At 42.1% G+C, this 11,458-nt stretch overlaps 1 protein-coding gene across 5 annotated transcripts; it reads right to left on the reverse strand.

Moving 5' to 3' along the window:
• Nucleotides 1-625: 625 nt before the first annotated feature.
• Nucleotides 626-6,685, reverse strand: LOC111268175 (uncharacterized). 5 transcript variants are annotated; one of them, XM_022846972.2, is made up of 4 exons: nucleotides 6,263-6,685; nucleotides 2,844-3,063; nucleotides 2,392-2,642; nucleotides 626-2,295 (listed from the first exon to the last, which is right to left on the reverse strand). In XM_022846972.2, the coding sequence occupies exons 3-4, from the start codon at nucleotides 2,617-2,619 to the stop codon at nucleotides 1,114-1,116; spliced, it is 1,410 nt and encodes a 469-aa protein (XP_022702707.1). In that variant the 5' UTR covers nucleotides 2,620-2,642; nucleotides 2,844-3,063; nucleotides 6,263-6,685; the 3' UTR covers nucleotides 626-1,113. The 5 variants fall into 5 exon arrangements, with proteins under 5 accessions (XP_022702707.1, XP_022702703.1, XP_022702702.1 ...); XM_022846968.2 differs by having other exon boundaries at nucleotides 2,392-3,063; nucleotides 6,382-6,685; XM_022846967.2 differs by having other exon boundaries at nucleotides 2,392-3,063; nucleotides 6,331-6,685.
• Between the last annotated feature and the right edge of the window lie 4,773 nt (nucleotides 6,686-11,458).

Below are 11,458 nucleotides of genomic sequence, written 5' to 3' on the forward strand. Positions count from 1 at the left end.
TGCTGCGCTAGTGCCTATACGGAGCCGAATGGTCAGTTGCTGCTGCTGCTGCTGTAAAACATGTATCGTATCAAAAGATTGGTGATCATAAGCCTCATCTAAATCAGCTGAATTCTAGCGAACGGACGCTCATGTCTGCTCTAACCTTCAACAATGTCGCATAAACACTTCTCGTTTTCTGCGAGTATTTTTTCACTATGCACTCCGGCCAAACTATTCGTTTTATAAAAGGAGTCGACTTTTTGTGCCTTTTACTTATTAAGCATATATATATATGCGCGACGTCCCATTGGAGATGCTTACGTCACGTTCTGCCGGCCTTTAAGGCCACTACAGCCTGTGTCCAAGAAGATGAATGACCGCACTTCTCATTGGTAATAAATATATACGATGATATTTACAAATACTTTCCACAGCTATGAATTTGACAGCTGACAGGTCCGATATACATAAACGCTTTAATAGTATATAACGTTATGTGGATTTCATTGACACATGGCTCCGTATATATATCGCTTGGCTAAACAAAGGAGAGTAATATCTGAATTCAGTTAAGGTATAACTAATTCAATAGGTGCTGTAAGTGCAAGTATGGAATCGGTTGTAACAAACAGGATACAAACAGTACAACTGAGAAATCTGTTCTATTTATTCTCTAGTTCTAAATTATGCTAAAAACAAATTAACAACGTCTCAGATCTTAAAAGTTAGCAACTGATACCATGTCCACAGATCACGCCAAAAACCACTATCTGGTAATGCTCGTATCACCATTGGTATTAGTACTAAAGACCCTCGATAGACGCTTGGCTGCTAGACCCTGCTACTGTTCAGGAAGCTGCGTCTACAAGAAGTTACCGTGACATTTTCTCGAACGTATTTCTAACACTGCTGGAATCATTGCCGATAACAACCTGTTCGGTTGCATGTGAACCAAATGTATACTAACTGAAAGCTTCTCGAAGAGCTGACGCTTTGATGAATCACAATTAGAGATATAATGATTAATATAATATATTATCTATAAATGCATGGAGCGCTACTAAAAGACTTGTAAGACAGACCGATACACATCCTGCTCGACTGCACCGATGCTAATTTCTCCTTAGACCGTTAGTCCAGCCATGAAGCCGCTATGTAGGTACTTAGTACATCGCCCTGCTGTTTCATTTTCTTCAGTTGTTCAGTGAGTTTTAGCTCATTGAGGAAGGTGCAAAGAGCCGCACGTTGTTCCGGCGTGGCAACGATACGCGAGATGTTCACCAAGAACCTCATCAGAATTTGTCCTGCGGCGTCGGCAATACTGGATCTTTGGTAGTATATTATTGAGTCTGCGAGTCCTGGTAATATATCTTGCTGGAAGCGTAGCGCTGTCGGATAGTCGCTACAAGTGCAACTAAGGTCGTTGATGGCAATGGCCGCCTCGTTTTGAACATTTAGATCTTCGGTTTGAAAGGTCTTTACGATAAGCGCTACCCAGCCTCGATCGAGGACGATCTGGAGCCTTTCTGTATTACCGGCCACAATGTACCTGAATATACGAGTGGCCAGCACGATGGCGTCGGCTGGAAGCTTAAGATGGTCGTTTAGTACAAGCAGTCGCCTAAGTGCTGATAAGGCATCGTGATCAATAGCCGCTTGACTCTGAAAGACAGCTATCGCCTCAAGAACATAGAGGGCGCCGAGGAGGGTGCCATATCTGTTATCTTTCAGTGTGTTGACTATTGCCACCAGCCTATCGACAACGCGCAACTTCTTTAATTGGCTAATTGTAATCACACCCGTAAATATTAGCTTTCTAAGTAGTAGGCAAGCGTCATACATTACAGTGTTGTACGGATCCATTAGCAGTTGTTGAATCTCTGCTAGACACACCGTTGACAATGCCAGCGAAGACGAATGACCATTGGCAAGAAGGTTCGATATGCACAAAAATACTTTTGACTTAAACGTGATATCTTCGGAAACATCTCGACCTATCAGGCAAATGAGCTGCTGCACGATACCCAGTTCAATGACCACTTCACGGTACGTTCTGTTGTCTGTGACGGTCTTCAGTGCCCAAACCGCGTTACTAGCTACTTTCCTGCTGTCGGATGCTAAAAGTTTAATAAAAATAGGACACGCCTTGGCGTCCACAACGCGCTTCTTGCCCTCATTGCTGGCCTGCATTACTACAGTTAGGAGCTTAAGAATTCGACACTGAACCTCTACACGGTGGTCCGTTTCGAGGTAGTCCACAAGTTGAGGAATTACGTCGAACGCTGTCAAGTCGTCGAGTGCACCACGATGACCCTGGCAAAGCGAAACATTAGATTAGACGCTTAAATAAGTAAGTTCACAGCCGCTGGTTAGCGAGCGAATCGATCGAACCTCGAAAAATCTGATTACCTTCTTCTGGAAGCAACATGGTTGACTTAGCGCTTTTGACCTTCCGTCTTCACCAAAATCACCAGTTGTATGTTCAGCTTCAGTATGGGTATCTAGCAGCAGAGTTCGTGATGCGGGCCGGCCATGGCCCATTGCACTAGAGTTTCGATTAGAGTAACTAATACAGTTCAGGGAATCAGCTGTTTTCCCGCCGGCATGGTGCAGGGAGTAGATGGCAGAGTTCCCCATCGTTCTCAGTCGTCATGCGATATCTGTAGCTCGCAAAATACGATCCTTATTGCCATCTTATACTCATGCACACACTTTAGGGAATGAGCACGAAAAATTTGCTGGGAACAACAACAACAGTAACTAATCAGCACATCGGTTATATATCTGCTATTGCTATAAAATCACAGCCTGGCATTTTGTTAGCAGATTTGAAGCTACACTGACACTCGGTATTAACTGACCCGCTCTTCATTGTTGTGCCACACCATACAGACACCGAACTTCGATTGATAACGCTACGTGACTTTTATACTTCGCTTCCGAACGTGTACTTGTTGTTTTTGAATCTTGCCTGCAGTTTGTTGTGTAAACGTCAGCTTCTATCCGACTGCTCTTGCCGCTGAATTTGTATGTAACACAATCTTGTGTATAAGTTCACGCTAGTGCCACGTTTATGTTCACCTAAAAGATATCAGCTTGGGTTAAGCTATCTAGCCAGAGTGTGCATATATATATATATATATATATATATATATATCATATTATTGAATGTTCCATGAAAGTATCAAATACAAATAGGACGATGCACACACAAATGTGTCTATATGAGTGAAATTTAATGTTGATTGTCGGTGGTCGTATAATTATAATACACGATATTTAGAAGAAAGCAAAAAGGTAAAGCTTCGAGAAAATAGTGCGTGAGCTGGTTTTGGTTGTAGCCAGATCAAATCCAACCGTCGGCCTCGAGACCGGCAGTCTACATTAAGTGTCCATACATCATTCGCTTGTAGCCGTGTGCGTGCGTCAGCGTCTTAATTTCAGCTCCATCGAAAAAAAAAAAAAACAATGGCTCCATTAAAGTGAATTATAATAGTTTTGTAGGTTAATAGGTTTGGATCGCGTGCCTAGTAACATTTTTTGATCGTAAACCAGATCGCTCTTTCTGTATTATACCTGAACTACGTCTATATTATTGAGCCGCTCGTACCAGTTAAAAAGCTCGAGTTAAGTTCTACTTAATGTAACGTTTAATAGGTGAATTCCTGTTTCCTTTACACGTTCCTTCGGGCTATACTATTCTATTGCGAGTTCTATTGCGTTGAGGGGAAGTGCGCGCGCTAAATTTGTGAACCTCCTTTTCGCAGTTAGCTTGAATAGTATCCATCTGATCTAATTTTGAACAACGCCTTTCCTAAGGTCCAAACGCTTGACACGATACGCTAAACCACTCAAAAGTGTCTTGCCTAGAAGGATCGCTAGCACAAGGACGGAGTAGTTAAACAACATAAAAGCAGGCATAGAAGTGCAATATTATTGAATAGGTAATCATTATGTCTGAGAGTATACTTGTGCCCTTACGCCGAACGGGAGCCATAACGCTTCTACGTGTGTGCAGTAGTTGTTACTTGAGTCGAGGGAATGTTAGGCAACAGGGCGATATCGCGTACATTCAACCATCCAAGTATAAAGCGCCTTTTTCTTTTATCATTTTGTGATACTGTCCCAGTTTTTCTAATGATTTTGGGTTAAGACGATCTATATATTTGCACATAAATGAATATCAAAGTGTATATACGTGAGGAAAAACGTACACACCAGTTGAAACTTTTGTCGGTTTATCGGTCGTTTGTCAAATCCTTACCTCTTCGTCTCACGAGCTCCTTTGGGCGTTTGGAAAACTGAAATATGGCAAGGTGCTGTCCACGAGTGAACCGTTTCTCCCCATCTTTTTTTAGACTGGCCTTGCTTTTGGTGTAGGCAGATGCACAGCTGAACCTATACAGACTGTCATTGGACCGAAGTGGCAACGTTGGCTGTATCCAAAGTTTCATGGTCACGACGATTGGGTCGCCGATTTTAAAATAGGAGACAAATGATTTCCGCCACTATGCTAATACAAACGGATAGACAATCGGTACCATCCGTAAAAACGGCATCGAAAATAAGAAGTATTTCGCACAAAAGGTACATTCTAAGCTAACGTGCTTGTTAGACTAGATAACTAACTAACATCTTTTCTTCGTGACTGGCCGTGCTAATACGGGTCCCTCTTCTGTCATTGTTCGCTAGTGCCACTTTTTAGATGCTCTTTCTATTGACCTATTGCAACAGCGTTTTACTTTCGTCCTACTTATATTACAAATAAGATAATACGGGAGCTATTCCACCCTCGCAGTAAAGCATCCCCTTACATGTTGCAGCTGAAACAGACGATCATTGACAGATCAACTTCACCCATATATGATTTTTGTATAAAGCGTTCTGTCAAATAGGTTCTGGTGCCGTTTCTCCCTGACAATCTAATCGATACGATGAACCATTGAGCAAAGCAAATGAACACCCATTGGTCCCGACGTCTGTGTCCTCCCAGCTAGATTTTGCGAAATTTCCACAGAGTATGAGTATTTTTACTTTTTGACTCGTTGGCTTATTTCGTTCAAGGCAGATTGATTCTTGGATGCGGTCCGTTTTACCTCACCTGACTTCAACAATTATGAGAGCCATCTTTCACTGTGTACATTTTTCTCATAGTATCACGGTCAGTGAGCTAATTCCTGAAACGCAGCTCGCCGTTATTCTAATAGAAAACAATCTAGATTAGCCAAAATAGGCTCTGCTCGCAAATGCGAACGACAACCGTAAACAGACTGATGGATAACGAAGCGCATCCATCGACAATGGAACAAGGCCGCACAACTGCGAAATGCGGCGGAAATGAAAGAGGGACGCCAATTCCCTTCCTTAGTTGAAGCATCACTGAACCGTTCCTCTAACCTTGTCAACCGTTCGTTCTCGAATAATATTGTTCACATTTTCCTATTCAGTGCCTTCACAGGACCAGTGATAGGATCAATTCGATGTCTAGCATCTAAATGTAAAAACAGCAAAGAAGGGTGCGAACAAACACAATGAAGAGTTGTCTGAAAAAATAGCTGTTTGCTACTTTGTACTGCATGTCATGATCCGAACAGTCAGTTACCTGAAAAGGACAATATTAAAGTAGCTCTTCTGATAGCATCGCATGGATGTTTTTTGCATTCATGTAATATCGCTCATGATAAACACTGATAAGGAATAAATGCGTACGGCGCTTGAAAAATCATTGCCGGCCGGCCGGCCGGCCGACCGACCGACCGACCGACCGACCGATCGGTCAGCCCATTTTGAACCTGTATGATCTGCCCGTATCCGGATAGGTCTGTGTTCCTCAGCAATAGGCGCATGGCTAGACAGTTCACGGCTAATCCAATCGATGGCACAGGCCACAAGAGTTACTAGAATCTATTATCGATTTTTGCCTCAAGTGCACTATGGAACAGCAGCACAAGCAGCTACGAAAGATAGCCCTCCATGCTTAGCGAATAATTTTTATTGGCCATCTCGAATATTGAAAGCTTCGACCACTACGCTTGTCTGGTTTACAAAGTCAAAATACCATTCATAGTATATTATTGAGAAAGTAAGATGCATACAATACGAATTTTAACACGCACCCGCATAACAAACACGTAAACGGCTAACGCCAAGGAGCTAGATAAATATTCAATCCACAATGTAATAGGCAAGCAAGTTATGAATAGACGCTAAGAAGCTTTTTTACCTTCGTCGCATGCAGCTGGCTCGGACCCAAGCAAAGTTCCTCGACAAAACGACTTACCTAAGCGCTATTCAATCAGACGTGTTGGGTGGTAGGATATTTTCATACTAGTTGCGTGCCATAAGTACCTGATTATAGTCTTCCACAGCCGTAATGGTACCGGCATGGCAAGGACTCACCATAGCATGCGTGATGAGTCTGCTGTAAAGGATTCCTAACAGCCAATATTTGTACTAGCAACTGATTGACTAATTTCATTATGACGGTACACATTGCACTATAGTTTGACCAGTGGCCTCGACATCGCACAATGCACACGAAGGCCATGAATTATGATCGAGTCCAGTTTGGCCCGCCCAAGCGTATAATAGCCTGAGACGATATTGCTGCTAACAGAGGTAAGATCGTGTGTACTTTCTTTATAATCATAACAAAACCACTCAACGTTGTCTATTAGAATCGAAAGATTTGCTGATCGGTTGCAGAAACACTCGATGGCCAGTGATATGAAACAATGCGAAGCACAGGACCGATGAGCGTGTTCATATGACACAATGTGCTGCGTTCTGGTTGGGCAGCCCAATATTGAAATGTAGTCAACATCGTGGCTTTCTAATGCTGTAAAATATGTCCAACTTTTACGAGGGTACAAATTGGAGGTGGCAATCTTACACAGCGCAGTTGGCCTTTTGAAAATAGTTCGTTGATTTATTGGCTGCTTAGATACAATGATAATGCTGACAGCTCGTTCCAAACTTGACGTTTTTACAATATTTCGATTAAATGTGTAGAAGCTACATTGCTTAGCATAGCCTGGTAGACAGTATTTGCACCTAGTATAGACCTATGTATACACTTGATCGACGTCAGCTTAGTGCTGCCGCTGCTAATTCAATGAACTCCGACCAACAAGAAGCTCAGACATAACCACGTCGGCCTATGGACAGCACACTCAGAGCATGACTATTGGCCTGAAACTCATTTTTACCCACACTAGGTCCATTCTCTGAATCGAGACAAAAAGATAGCGGCCGTTTTTTCGCTAGATTTTTGCAAGAACGAAAATAAATATTTTCTCTCGTCAAAGAAGGACGGGAACCTGATGTTTCTCTCTTAAGAGAATCGAGAAGAAAACGAAATTAACCAAATAGCTTTATTGTCCTTAGCGAGCACCTGTCGGACACACGAAGGCGAGTTTTTTCCTCAGGGCCTTATCCTACGCAAGGAAATTGAATAATGCCTGCCCTCTTATCAAAGCACTGCTTCCCGCCATAATTGTAGGTTTGTTTACATCGTCCCCTTTTTTTTCTTTTTCATTTCTGTCATGGGACCGAAATTTGCGCGTTGCAGGGCAATTCTTGCAGATTTTTTTTAACAAAATCTTCACCTGGCTGTTAATACGTGCAGCAGAACGAAAAACTTGGTATTGAGATAACCAACTTCGAAAAAATGAACGAGTATAAGGATATCACTTAGTGCTAACATTTTACGTGTCGTAGTGTAGAAAATAACCACGATGAAGCGGAGATTGTTTTTTTCGTCCGGTGCGCTCATACGAGACGTCTATTAGCTATTACAATGGAAGCACATGCACATTTCAAAACTATTCGGTCGCACTGATGTCGTCTGTTAAATGGATCTTTAGGACCAACACAGTTCTTTCTATTTTGCACTTACAGAGATGTATAAAAGTCTGTTTCAGTGTATGGACGAACGCAGGCAGCACATGCTGGACCCCTCGCTTGTCCTGCGACTTTTTTGTCTGGTTAGCGCCAAAAAGAAAGGCTCCCTTTAATCTCACAGCCATTACAATCAATAATCTAACATGTGTGGCCGGCCGGGAGCCAACATAGGTCTCGCTCTAGCGATACGCGTTACTCGCTTCGAATCATGAAAATAACTTTGTCTGGTCTTCGTCGTCGTATTTACGCTCTTTTTTTCACGAACTTCGTCACCTTCATTAGTCCGCAAGCAGTTTCTCCTGCTGCCGTTGTTTCCCTGTCGCGCTCAAACCTATACGGTCATTATCATCATTGGGAACATCTGCAAATGTTCGTTTTCGCGGTCGCGCGACTACAGTTAAGACTATGCAGCAGCTGCCTGTTTTATAGAAAAGTTGAAGAAGGATGAGCTGTACAATGCAAGCCCTTAGGGCTGACTTAGCCGATGCACAACGCACTAAGGGTGTGAAAACTAATTGTCTGCGTATTAAAAAGGAGGCTGGACGGGGCGTATAGATAACAAGGGGCTAGATTACGAAAAGAAAACTTTTCTAGCCATTTGACATTGTTATTAATCGTACACATTATTTACACACCAACCTGTACTTGTACTTCATTCTGGTTATTACCACCGTTTGTTGTTTGTTCTACGTCGTCTTTACCGCTATTGTTCGCCTTTATCCCTACCGTCTTGTTGCTGATCTACTATATATTATATTTATTAGCTAGCGTCTTTGTCGTCCTTTGAAGATTTTTCGGAACTTTTTAGGCATCCCTATAGCAAAACTAAGCTCCTGTCGTCCGACACTTGTTCCCGTGCCCAATATTTCAATCCTACAATTTGTTTTCATAAATGCATGTGTTTGAATGTGTACTGAATCTCGCGATTCGGTTGTTGGGGTATATTTTTTTTTGGCTATTTATATTTATTGTAACTGAATAACTTCAGTACTCGGCTATCCTACGACCGTGCCAACGGTACTTTATGTCCCTTGTAGCAAATTTTTTAATGACTTCCTGTTAACGCTTTGCGCGACCCACGTTCTAGCACTAAATTTTGCTTTGCTAGCTAAGACTAGACAGATAGTTCGCCAAAACGTGAAATGTCCACAAGCTGCCGCTGCATTTTCAGGCTAAGTATTTTAGTTGCCGCACAGTGTCATACCAGATGATGAGCCCAGTCACGGTGATATGCTACCGGTGTTGACGAATGTCGTTCTAGTGACAGGGAAAAAAAGCCTTTGTCGCAAGACCGTTGGTCTTGCGACAAAAGCATGATCCTACAGGAAAGGTCACAGCAATAGGGCCAATATGGTTCTGTTCCAAAACCATAACTTCTACAAAATTTAGTCAGAGCTTTATGTATCCTGTCTACAATTATCTGTTACTGAGCAGCTTCAGCAGAACATAAGAAGCCGACTCCATTTTATCTTGCCGATACCTTGAACCGCATCTACATCTTATCGATGTCGGGAGTTTTAGCCTGAGGTATTACTACACATACTTTGACACCAAGGCCTCACACGCCATTAATGTCCGCGGGGCAAGCTTTCATTCCGAAGGCCTTAAATCATTCCACAACTGCTTGCTTCGACTTACGTCTAAAAGGCTTAGCATGGCCATATGTAGAATGATGTTTAATGAAAATAGGCGACAATGCATCTTCATGGACCAAACACCCGTCATTAGCATAATATCCGCACCTAACAACATGTAGTTCTATTCATACGCGCGGCTCAGTGATCACTCCATGATCGTGTCCGGCGTCAGCAGACATAGTTGATGGTGGTAGCATAGGCCGTTGCGTGAATGTCGTACGAGTTCACAGAGACATGTGGAATTGTTAGCGTACGCCTACCTAGTTCAACTGGTGGTGGAATCTATATTTTGTCGAGTCGGTCATCGGTAGCGACGTAAGACTACACGTCCTTTTTAACCGGCTATCATTAGGTGATTTAAATTTATCACTGACCTTCCGTTGGCATTAAAAGTTCTGACATCTCGAGCTACCGATGGATCCGAAGTGGTTAAAATGTGTGTTTTTTTCGTACTTGAGATGGCCTCATATCTATAGTTACTATAGAAACGTAATTAAAGAGGTTACGTACGCTGTGTCTGAACTTCTTTAGTAAGACAACGCACACGGACACTTATTCGATCGGGAAGAAATGCTGCGGTGTTCAAAAGCTTATATGATTTTTCAAGTTATAACGATTGAGCTCTACTCACTTTAAAACGAGCTGAAGTATTCCAGTTAATCGTTATGCTAACTATTTTAATTCTCACGTTTTTCTCGGGTAGTGCCTAGCACCGACTGACCACTAATTCGTCGTTAGATGATGGCCAATTGAAGTCTCTCAATAATATCCTTCTAAGAAAATTATCGACTCTCATCATAAACATTGATACGTAATCGAACTAGAGTTACCAAACATATAATTATGACAGCTTCTGTGTATTGCACAGCCGCTAAAATGTAGATATATATGAGCAGTTTTTTTACTACCAAAGACAGATTCATACCAAAATGTTTGTCAATGATGTAACCCTTGATGTGCAGTGGAAGTAGTGCGTGCTCCAAAGTAAAACTCAGTTGTGTTCACAGAAACGTTTTTCCTTAGAGGCGATCAACGCACTCCCAGTCTTAGCTTTATAACGTGATTTAAATTATTTATATATATATATATATATAAATTTATTACCGATCTATAACCACCTGACTTTCTCTGCTTCTCATTATGTTCTAATGGAGAAAATGCTGAAATATGGCACAAGTAGTGCCCCAACGCGACGAACTACGATAAACTACCTAATGACAAATAACTTTTCAATGTCTGATAATCTAACATAGGTAGAAAATTTAGTCGAACATAGCAGTACAGTTTCCATTTATTTGGCTTGGTAAACAGTTGTTCAACAGCTGTGGCCCCCCTCGAGAATCTAGAAGCCAAGTCTCGTATGTGTTTTGTGTAATGCGTTACATATGTGGACGTTTGCCGTAAGGCCGCTCGCGAGTATTCGCAGATTTGTAAAATGTTACTTTTCTAATGGACAACCGCTAATTGTAACAATCATAACACAGTATGGAAACATTGTTCATTACCTGTGTAAACGTATGACTAGGAGTTGTCGATGACACTGCGCCCATGTATCCGTATGCGTTAAGATTTTGCTCGACTCCATTGCTAATGTATTACACTATAGGCTAATAAGCTAAAACATCGGTTCTATAGTTCATGGTGTCTTGCGTCGTATTGAAAAATCGATGGTGTTTTTAACTAAACGCCGTTGATCTATGGTTCTGCCGCAGTCTATGCAGAAACTTCACTACACTTCTCTGTCCCGGATATGAACCGTGGTTTTATTGCGGGGGTCATTTAGGAAAGCGACCAGGGCATATCTGTGGCATTTAATTCCCCCCCCCCCCCCCCGTTTTAACCCCGGCGTGAAGTATTATGTGCCATAAATTGGCTATTCAGTCTTACTCGAACAGACCCGTGAGACGGTACGGTAGCAATACGCTATAACAGCCATT

This window comes from Varroa jacobsoni, unplaced genomic scaffold, assembly GCF_002532875.2.
Source record: "Varroa jacobsoni isolate VJ856 unplaced genomic scaffold, vjacob_1.0 scaffold_1263, whole genome shotgun sequence".
Classification (NCBI taxonomy): domain Eukaryota; kingdom Metazoa; phylum Arthropoda; class Arachnida; order Mesostigmata; family Varroidae; genus Varroa; species Varroa jacobsoni.

Bases quoted from the DNA above. Each gene is read 5' to 3' on its own strand.
- LOC111268175 (XM_022846968.2), bottom strand. From the start codon at position 2,619: ATGGGGAACTCTGCCATCTACTCCCTGCACCATGCCGGCGGGAAAACA. The intron at 2,296-2,391 runs GTAATCAGATTT...TCGCTTTGCCAG, and splicing joins CATGTTGCTTCCAGAAGAAG to GGTCATCGTGGTGCACTCGA.